Genomic DNA, 11,145 nt, shown 5'->3' with positions numbered 1-11,145 from the left:
CCTGACTGAGCTTTCTGACCCTTTAAACAAGAAAACTCTCTCAATAGCACACTCTAGTTTTAAGAGGCACTGTGGGGAGAACTGAGACTTTTTTTTTTGTCTCAAGCTCTCGCCACATAACGCAGTGGAGAGCACAACGATTTTCCATACATCAGAGCTTGCAGCAATAATAATGAAGAATGGCATTTTAGGTGAATAACACAAGTGATCCTGGAACAAGAAATGACACAGCTGCAAGGATCACTGTTGGCAAATGTTGTCTCATTTTGGCCAGGTGGAAAGTTACCAGGAGGTGTACAGAAGCTTACCTGACCAAGGTATTAGAACCACGTATCCTGAAGACAAACCAGGACCGCATCACAAACATCAGCAATCCTTGCTGGTATAATGAAACATGAAGCTGACCTCAAACAGTCTCAGTCCTGGAAGACAGCTCTGGACTTCTCATTCAGCAGGTGAAGTGACGTGCAAGTGACATGCTTTATCCGCTATTTTGCTCAAGACTTTGAGCAGGCAGACACTACAGACTGAGCATCAGGTGCAGCATACCAGATCCATAAAATAATCCATTTCCCTGCGTAAGAATGATAAGAAAATAAACCATTTCCCTTTTATACCCCTCACCATCTGGCTTGCTGATATATCACAGTGGAAATACCCATCATCACCTGCATATGATGCAGCTTCTAGAAGGGTTGATATACGTGACCTCACTGCCTTGATCTCTACCACACTGATGTGCAGACTAGGCTTCAGAGAAAAGCTGAAGCTCTCATCTGCCAGATGACTGAATGAGCTGCCCAGATTGGGCAGACAGGAGGCTATTTTTGTCTATTGACCAGTGAGAACAAGAAAAAACCTCAGATTAAAGTGTAAATCTGTTAGAAGGAGAAGTCTCAAGGCTTTTTACAGGGGTTTACCCTGAAACTCAGTAGTTGACAATCAGGAAAACAGAGTCCAGTGCTAAGTCCGCATACGCCATAGAAGATGACATAAAAGGTAGCCAGCCATTTGATTTGGGACAGTGAGACAAATGCTCATCTGAGTGAGGGGATAATAGCAGAGATGCCTTAGGTTCTTCAGTATACTAGAAGACAGGCTGTGGCACAGAGGAAAGCCTGTAACCTCTGTATGAGGAATGGCCTTGTGTGATTCTACCAGCTTAGCTCAAATCTCTTGGATTCACTGGAATTAAAATAGAATTCTAGAGGATTCAGCAGTCTGCTTGGGAAAACACCCTTCCTATTTCAGCTAGCCACGCAGGAATACATGATCACTCCCTGTTCTTATCATATAGCCAATCTCAGCTAGGACCTTCATTAAGACCCTCAGTGGTGCAGAAGGGCTACGCAGCAGAACCCCATTCCTGGAAGAAAGGCAGCCCACAATGAAGCATGGACACCTCCAGAGCAGAAACGTAACAGAGGCATCACAGTCCATTTCTCACTGCAGTGAAATCAGTGCTCCAGTGTTGTCACTCAAAATGAGTATCTTGTCACTTTAGCAAGGAAATTGGTCTCCATCTGAAACTATGTCAACTCAGTGTGGTGGCTTGCTTTAAGTAGGAAGAGAAACAGTTTGCATTTTGTTTGAAGAAATCTTCTGGAGGTGGAGAAAAAGGCAGAAGAAAAAGTGACAACTTACAGGAAAAAAAATCAAACAGAAATAAGTCTACCAGAAGTAGAATTTGTTGCCATAAAAATCTTGATGAAATTATCTAATTTAACAAAGACTGTCAATATGGCTTACTTAAAGCAAAAACCACCCCACTGCACCAGTCACTAACAAGTAAAACGTATCAATGAATAAAGTGATTCCTCGCATTTCCCCTGACTACAGGTAGCATGAAGCATTTCTCCAATGACATCCTTTGCAATTTAGTATCAAATGTCAAATTCTTAAAGAAGTCACTGCATTGACAAACACTTCATGTTAAATATTTTATTTCTTATGGTTTACAAAAATGACATATAAAATTGACAGTATTTCATACCAAAGTTAAATAAAATAAGAAGCAGTGATTAGAAGTAATCTGTTTTGTGAATTCTTTTACAGAAGAGAATTATTATATGAACATTCAGAAGTATTTAAACTCTTATTCACATTCAAGGACAGAAATCTTTAAATAGTGAATAATTTTAATTAGCACAAGAGTACAAATAAATACAGCAGCACTATGCAAAAAAAAGCCTTACAGTCCCTACCAATGAATAATAATTGTAATAAAATCTGTTTGCCACAATGCTGCTTAAACATAAAACTTCATATGTTGTCAAACAGCTAAATTTGATCTGCAGATCACCAGGTGCAGAAGCTCTGCCAAACTGTCATACAGGACCAAGCGAAAAGCCTATTACAATGCAGAATACCTGAAAGCTGAAGCTCTCATGCAAGCATGAGCAAAGAACGATAAATTCTTTTTTTGTAAGGCCAAGACCTGGCATTATTGAATACAGCTTTTTTCCTTATACATAACACAAAGAGATTTCCTGCATCTCTCCTGGGAAGATGCTGGGTAAGCAAGCAGGGTTCCAGACACTGGCATCATAATTTATGCTCTTTATAAGACTACAGTCCTACAAAATCAGATCACTAAAAGTTTGCCTTCATGTATAGAAATAAAGCCTATTATGTACTATTTGCCAACAGCATTAAACTTTGTTCCCCTTATAAATGGATGTTTGATAAGGAAGCCTGACGCTACTGCAAATATTTGGTATGTGCATAACATTAAAAATAGGTTAAGAAGCATACGATTTTGTTTTCAACACTTTTTTTTTCAAATGGTGATTAACAGTTGCTTTCAAAAGCAGATGTTGAAGCTTCCTGCAGTTCAAGCTTTTATCTCCCCACTGAGAAGGGCAAGGGTCTGCAAAAGAAGGGCCATGAAATATTTCCTTTGCTTACTGTTCTCTAGCTTGTGAAGTATCTAAAACTGACTCTAAGAGTCAATCTGAAACTGTTTTTCATTTCAAACTTCAGTCTCTGTTACCCAGTGGTGTTCAAATATCATCAGATGCTTCTTTCCTACGCAAAGGTCCCAATACAACTTCTAAAATTCTCTAGAAGAGACACAGTCTTGAGTACAAAACAAACGCTCATCACCTTGAGTGATCTGCAACCATGGGAGAATAACACCTTCTGCAGCCTCGGTATTCTCATTAACCATGCAGGAATATACAATCCGCTTTTCATCCCGTTATGCTGCTGTAAGAGGAAGATTCTTTCAGTCATATGAACATGACCTAAAAGTTCAGAAGACTTACCTAAAGCCAGGATGAAAAGCAACAATCTAGGAATTAAGCCCTATAGTGCAGCAATTCTGTCCTTCCACGTCACGGATACAAATTCCACTTATAACTGGACAATAAAATAATAATTAATGATTTCTACTGTATGTTTAAATACCTCTCTCTTTCATAAATACTTCCTCTCGCAGGAAACACTGACTGAAGTGAAAGTGTTCGCATAAAACAATTTTATATGAAATTATATCATATACTATGCATTTTTAATCACTAAACAACGCAGAGAATATTTTTGCACATAGAATTTACAAAAGCACTAAAAATAGAAATCTGAGGAACATCTCAGAATGTGAGGTGTAGCACGCACTTATAACCAAGCAGCACGAACATTAGTGGGCTTAGGTCTCTGTAATGCCCCACCAGATGGATCAGAAGTGTTTTTTTCAGTCTTCTGGCTCATTGTACTTGGTACAGTGGATGCTCTTGAAGTGCCTCCTGTTAAAACACAAGGAAAAAAAAAAGATTAAGAACACTTACGCTGGGTATATCAGAAAACTTCATGGTATATTATTACTGTAAAAATCATTACCACAGTTTCCACAAAAACAAAACAATCACTCACTAAGTTGAATCCAAAACCAACATTGAGTTGTTTGTAAATAGTCAGAGCAAAAAATTCAAGCACATGCCATAGTGCAGTGTTTTTTTTAACCTGACATAGGGATGGATCCATGAGGAAACATGACCTACTTCCAAAAACTACACACACAATTTCTAAGAGAAACAAAGCTACTATCAGTAGATTCACATTTTCTAAATAAGAATTTGAACTTTTTTTTTTGCTTTGTCCTTTCAATAAAAAGCACTGGCAAATTTATTTATTATTATTACTATTTTTTACAACAGTGATTTTTTTTCACCTTCTTGGCAAAGATTATTAGCAAGGTGATTTATTAGAAATTTAGAATGGTATAAAAACAATTCACACAGTCACCATATTTTTGGTATAATTAACAGTATCAATTTAATGATCTCTGTATCAGAAAAAGACTAATTCGCTTTTCTTAATAATAATAAATGCCTCGTAATTCTGAATTATGAGTGAGAGAAACACCTATAAAGAAACACTAGAATCTGCAACTTCAGAGTACTTACTAGAAGGGCTAAGCTGGCTGAAAGGAGACTTTCCTCTTTTTACAGATGGTGAAGAACTTAGATAACTCATCTGGCGCTGATAGTCCATCAATTGTTCAGAACGTCTCATACCAGCTGTTGGTTTCACTGCTTCCAATCTCTTCAGAAAAGCCTTAATATCAAAGAACAGCATCATCAAGAAAAAGAATGAACAAGAAGCTACAAAACAAACATTCAGAGACTGCTGTTTCTATTTTAACTGAAAAAAATAAACCCAACAATTTTTAGCGTTTCTCAACACGAACAACTCCACTGGTGACCAGCACATGCTATTCTGCTCACATAGAATACTTTTCTCATTGCAATAAAAAGACAGTGTCCATTACATATCATCATTTGTGTTGAGTACATCTTTGGTACCCCATAGTACACTGCACGTTATGGTAACTTGAAATGACATCTGTTTGGTGAAGGTGGCAGAAGACAAGATGAGCTCTCCTATTCCTATTCCATGTTTAACTCTAGAAGAAGAGGGGTAAGTTTTGGGGAGGATGAGAAGTTTGTTTTATTTTGATTTTTGCTTTGCAAGCATATTTAGAACAGCTCCCCAGAGAGAACTACTGACCTCAGTCCTGTGAAAGTAATTGTAAAAAAGAAAAGCATAATTAGATATTATTGATTTTGGATTTTATGTACATCTTTTATCCATAATGTACTTTTATGAGGTTATAGTTGAAATTGTTACAGACATCATTTCCTCCTGTTGAAGTTAACCCTGGCACTCATGCAGCAATCATCATATCAGAACAGTTACTTACATAGTATTTATAAGATACACACAGTTTCTCATACTTCCTAACTACTTACTCTTGAAACAGGATGCACTGATTTAAGAATTTTCCATAATTTTTCTAAACAAGAGAACTTTGTGGTGGCAAAAATTCAGAAGGACTCTGCTATGTACAGCTTCCAATCAATCACCTCACATCTGTAATACATCTAGCCTCCAGTGCTTGCTTTTCATAGATCTATACATTCCCTCCGCTAACTTAATTTGAATTGATGCCCTACAAACATTTGGCAGTGACACAACCATTATCTGGGTTATGACACGCATCTTATCAATGAAACACAATGCAAACTGCAATTACACCAACCTCCAAAGTACTAAAAATACCTCTACTAATTAAGGATGTATTGTTTAGACGCATACTTATGTGGTAGACATCAAGAATCTGTCTAACCATTAAACTGCACTTTGTATGAAATTATTTTTTTCCCCCCCTCTTCATCTGCCCCCAGGTCCTGTTTAGGTTCTTTCCTGTTGATTGTTCTTCTAAAGCAAACAAACAAAAGCACGCACAAAAAAAGGAACTAAAAAGACACAGAAAATGACTTGGTAAATGTTATAGTATTCACAAGATGTCAGTTGTCATCGTCTAACTGTAATAGCAATCTGCAAACTCTTGGTAGTTTATGCATGGGGACTGGAAACCTGCAGTGTGAGAGAGAGAAAGGACAAGCCATTTTGGCTCAGACGTAATATGTCACAAGTGCTTGCATCAAGTGCCAGCCAGTTCACCGTCAAGTGGAAATACCTAAGTAAGCAAAAGTCAAAGGAAGAACTTCAGCTAGAAATAGCTCTTCACCGAAGCCAGTTACAGAACACAAAATGGTAGACTTGTCTCTAAACTTTACATCCCACATTTTACACACAAGTTATCACCGTCTCCTAATATACCTACATGCATATAGACTTGCAAAGATTACTTGTTTATTTTGTGTTAGAAATCGAAGCTCTCGAAATCTTCAGCTCATTCACAAATGGGTAAACTGAATTGTAGAAGCAACATTCTTTTTCCTGTGAAGGTCAAGCATGTTTCAAGTCTGCACTCCAGCTCTAACAGCCTCACAGAATTTACATACCTTGATATTGTAGTAATTTCAAGCTCGATTCTGCACACATACATTTGCATATGCCTGTTTAACCCCAGTTTAAATACAATTCCCTGCTTTTACTTTTACGCCTGTATTTCGACAAGCATTCAGTCCTGATTACTAAAGCAAAAAGCAGACCACTCTCAGTACTAAAACGTTACCTTCTGAACAGGTTGAAACTGGACTTCACAACATCCTTAGATATGAAAAGAACAGATATAGGTTATGTGGTGCTTAAGTGGTTCCCTCCCTGTTCTAAGAAAAAGTTTTGTAGCAAACTAGAGAACAGCTCCTGTGGTACCCCTACCCTCTGCTGAGTATTGTACCAAGCGCATGTTCATTTAAACACTATTTGCGGTTATAATTTTTGTAGCTTGGAGAAGGGCCTGCTGCATACAGCAATGAACTCATCGACACACTGCCATGGCAGCCCTGACCTACAAGATCCATAAACCAGAACTAATCCAATCCCTGTATTTTTACTAGCAAGCCTTGTGGTCTTTAACTGAGGAACTGCCTTGTACAAGTACATTGAACAAATAAGATTTGTTTTCAATTACCCATTTAAATCTGCTAATTCCTTCATTACGTTCTCCTTAAAACACCATTTTGAGAAATGGATTGCAGAACACTGGCACTTGCTTTGTTCTGGAGTGCTTAATCTCTGTAGCCTTAATCCCACACCACTAAAGCAATAGAAATTTTGTCATTGGCCTTGATAAGCAAAGAATCAAATCACATGACATAAATCTGATCAGGAACATGTCTTCGTTTCTTAACACCTGGATTAAGGAGAAAAATGACTAACAGGCACATATATTGCAGGGATGCCATTAGTTGCTCTTAATTACATTGCAGCTGCTCAGAGCTCCTGATTCAAGCTCAACAAGATTACGTTAGCATTCAGCAAGTCAATTTTCACTACTGTATTCCCCATTCCCATGCAAAATGATGTAATATCATTGATGATTTTCAGCTTGGCAAAAAGCCTCCCAAAGCTTCTATTTCCGTCCATCTTCTTCTCTTATTATGATACTGAGTTTACAATAAAAGTAGAATAATAATTTTTAAAAGGTACAATCCCATAAAGCATTCCTGCGCCATTATCTTCCAGGAACAAGATAATTCTTTGTAAATCTAGGCATCTGGACACAGACTAGCATCCGTAAAGACACTAAAATACATATAGTCAGTGACAGAAGGAAGTGTCCCATTACCAACAATTGGGGAACAAAGGAACCCGACACCATACTAAAAGATAGCTGCTATATGGGAGGCTAAGATAAATGCTCTTAGTTCAGCTCTGGGCATAGCAGTAGAACACTAAATCTAATTCTAATGTTGTTAGGAAAAGAAAAAAGAAAAGGGAAGGAAACTCAGTATATACACTTTTCTACAGCTATTTTGAAGAAAAAACACTGAAAACACAGCACTCCCAAACTGAGTCCAGAGAAAAGGTAAAATGTGACACTTTCTTATTTTACTTTGCTTTTTAAATGTGTGAAGGCTTCAGTTTCACCTCCTTTGAATCGTAACCAGCTGACTAGTGTCTTGACAGCTGTTCAAATTTATTTATATTATGCCTCCTCTAATGTCACTCATATTAGTGACCACACTGTCCCTTTGCAGAGTCCAGGTGGGGGAGGGTGAAGGAGATAACAGTGCGTTCAGGGACAGCTTTTTGTTCTTAGCACAAGGATTTGCAATTTTCTTCAACTCTCCAGTTGAATTAATTAGCTCTCACCTCACAAACTCTAAACATCATTATCCATCAGGTACCTCAATCTAGAGAAAAGTCTTTTTAGCTGAAAAACTGGCATGCTTGTCTGCGGTTGGCATCCACACAAAGAAAGTAAGCTAAGAGTACAAAAAAAGGAAAAAAACACAAAATTGAGTAGCATGCTAAATAACCAAAACCCTTCCTTCAACCTGGCAATTAGTGAGTCTTTATTATAATTATCACAGCAGTGGTCAGGAATCTTAAAGCTAGGTAAGGAATCGGCAGACCGTAGCAGTTTTGTTCACAAAAAGCCTATAGCTTTAGTACTATGACTGCAGAATTGCACTACACATGCACCGTCTTTTCCACTAAACTTCAAGTGTAAGCTTCAAAGATCACTTGTCCCCTAGGAACTTGGTCTGAACACAGCAGTTCAGCTCACTTCGGTCATCTAACACACCTACATCCTAGTCAGACGATTAATAAAGCAAACAAAATCAAAAAAAGCCAACCATTAGACCTTAATTACTTCTAAGTTTAGATGAAGTGATGGAGAAATGGTGCAGTGGCTGCAAACCTGTAGTTAAAGGCCTCCGAGCACCTACCTTTATACACCAGTACAGATTTTGCATCACACGACAAACCACTGAAGTTCAAATAACGTGTAGTTCCCAGCCTATGAAGCTCAGTATTTTATTTATACTGGCAGAAATCGTGATTAACGTGTAGCAATACGGACACGTGTGTGTCGTGCGTAGGTTCCTTTCCAGTGGAGAGGAGACAAGGCTGGGAGTACCTTCAGGAACGGCAGTAGGATGTTTTCTCAGTCAGCAGCGTCCTCTACTGGCAAGAGCCGCACTCTGGTCTAGCAAGATGTGAAATGACTAGCAGTATTTACCTGTGCTGAATTTTTGATCTAGAAGTTGTAAAGGCAAGACATTCTTGGATAAAATGTTGCAATATTTCAAAAACAAAAATGTGTGGCTTTGAGTAAAAGAGAAGTGTATTATAAAATATTATGTACTTTAATATCAAAGCAACCATCGAATCAATATTGCATTTACTTCCAGGTGGTACGTGGCTGACGCAGCACTTCCTCTCCACAGCCTAAGAATACACTCTGATGATCAGGGTCCATATGGAAGAGCAAGTCCTGCTTCCAGCACTTTCAACAAACAAAGAACAACCATCTACAACGCATGAGGAAAGCCCTCCTACCACCTCAAAACCACTGAAGCCTAAAAAACATATCCTCCCCTCCCCACAATGAGGAATATCATATCTATAATACACATTTGTGCCAAATTCCTTCAGTGTGTTGAGTTCTTTTGGTCACCCATAATCTATAGTTTCCCACTTTGAAAGTTTTAACTACCTAGATATCTAAGATGGAAAAACTAAAATGTAATGGATTTTTTTGAAGAGGACAATTAGACTTCCTCCATGTTGAAATCTGTATTTGTATAAAAGGAAATTGCAACCTAGTAAAAGAGAAAGAGCAAAGACATGACTTCCACTATAAATTTTCCTTAATTTTTTTGAAAGTGAAGTTTTTTTTAAAAAATTGTTTTCTTTGACTACATTTTATCTCCTTTTCCAAGGCATTAATGAACAACTAGATGATATGAAAGTGTCATTACCTGTAATACAATGCAATCACTTAAAATCTTATTAAAAACAGTATTATTTGTCAGCTCTGCTAATATCCTTATAAATTAGTCTGAATTTCTGGTTTTCAGTAAAATAAGTTATTGTGATTGCCACATACATTCAAATAACGTGAAAAGCAGAGCGCTAAAAATATTAAAAGCGATGGATAGCTGTAAAATGATTAAAAACAAAAACTGACATCTACACGGTATCCTCCGTGTTTCAAATATAATGGGTTTGATGCTATCGTATCGATTGCTTTATTTTTTGCTAGCCTGTTCTTGACTAGTAATTACGATGCATGGAGTAGGATGAATAGAATTAGACTGCTACCCGAAATTATGAGTGCGTAAACAAAAATTCCCCTTAAATTGAATTACACTAAAGTAGAGCGAACTCAAAGAAAAATCTATTTTCATCTGGAAAAAAAGCATCTGAACAATTACGCAAACAGCATGGTAATGAGAACTCACTGCAGACTTACTGCAGTAAAGCTACAAGTGCTGCGTAATCAGCTTTGTAAGCATTTAGCAATGATACATCCGACAATAAACAGTCCTCAATTTACCGATCCAAAGCAGTTCTTAGAACTCACCAGGTTCTCTCTTTCAATCCTTTGCTGCTCCTTTTGCCTGTTGAGGGCGCTGTGGTACAATTTAGGAGGTGGTAGAGTCGACTTTTTCAGTGTGGTACTCCTGCTCCTTGGTTTTGCAGACTGCCTGGACAGTTCTTTTAACAGCCTCTGGTTTTCCCGATCGATTTGTCTAACTTCTTCATTTGTGAAGGAATAATTTTTCCTTGTTCCTCTAGGTGGCTGATCAATCGTTATTTTTTGTTGTTCCTTCTTCTCCAACTGTAGAAAAGCTTTAAAATGGCAAAAAGTAAAATAGATTTAAGAAACAAACTTGTGTTCTATTATTAGGATTTATTTACGGGCCTGAAAAACCCTGGCACATTTTCCCTCCTTCCATTTGAATTCCACACTTATGCATTTCAGGATTTTTCAGGGATGCTCTGTTGTCCTCAATACATTAATTTTACACAAGTTTCACCACAAAAAAAAAAATCAAGTCTAATTATGGCTTTAAAATTCAACTACTACCTTTTCACTAGCAACCCCCTTCTCCCCATGTAGAGCAAGTAATTCAGAGGAATTGAATGGATACAATGAGCAACTGAACTTGCTGCAAGAGCGCCAGAAATACACACACGTTCTGTATTTGTGAGAAATATATTTGTTATTTAGGAATAAGAATGTAAATCAGCTTAAATGTGCATTGTCCTTTTTTTCTATATGGTCAGTACTCCTGATACCCTTTCACTGCGATCGCCCCGACCTCTACCGTCACCAGTATGCTTGCACGATTTCTGCATTGACACAATATGCAGAAACTTCCATCCTCAAATATTTATTGTAGTTACTATGGCACCAGCAATCAGAATAGGCAATTATAT

General features: G+C 37.7%; 1 protein-coding gene across 6 annotated transcripts in view; it reads right to left on the bottom strand.

The window, feature by feature from the left end:
• Window positions 1-1,917: 1,917 nt before the first annotated feature.
• Window positions 1,918-11,145, bottom strand: part of CFAP97 (cilia and flagella associated protein 97) — a 28,847-nt gene continuing 19,619 nt past the window's right edge. For 4 of the 6 annotated variants that reach the window (XM_035557908.2, XM_035557907.2, XM_035557909.2 and 1 more), the window contains exons 4-6: window positions 10,286-10,554; window positions 4,404-4,554; window positions 1,918-3,743 (exon numbers count right to left, since the gene is read on the bottom strand). In XM_035557908.2, coding sequence (XP_035413801.1) covers window positions 3,616-3,743; window positions 4,404-4,554; window positions 10,286-10,554 — 548 coding nt within the window. In that variant the 3' untranslated portion in view covers window positions 1,918-3,615. The remainder of the gene's footprint in view (window positions 3,744-4,403; window positions 4,555-10,285; window positions 10,555-11,145) is intronic. The other 2 variants (XM_035557910.2, XM_035557906.2) reach the window with 1 other exon arrangement.

The sequence above is a fragment of the Cygnus atratus genome, chromosome 4 (genome assembly GCF_013377495.2).
Source record: "Cygnus atratus isolate AKBS03 ecotype Queensland, Australia chromosome 4, CAtr_DNAZoo_HiC_assembly, whole genome shotgun sequence".
NCBI lineage: Eukaryota > Metazoa > Chordata > Aves > Anseriformes > Anatidae > Cygnus > Cygnus atratus.
The sequence above is the reverse complement of the archived record's forward strand: the minus strand, read 5'-3'. Positions and strand labels throughout refer to the sequence as shown.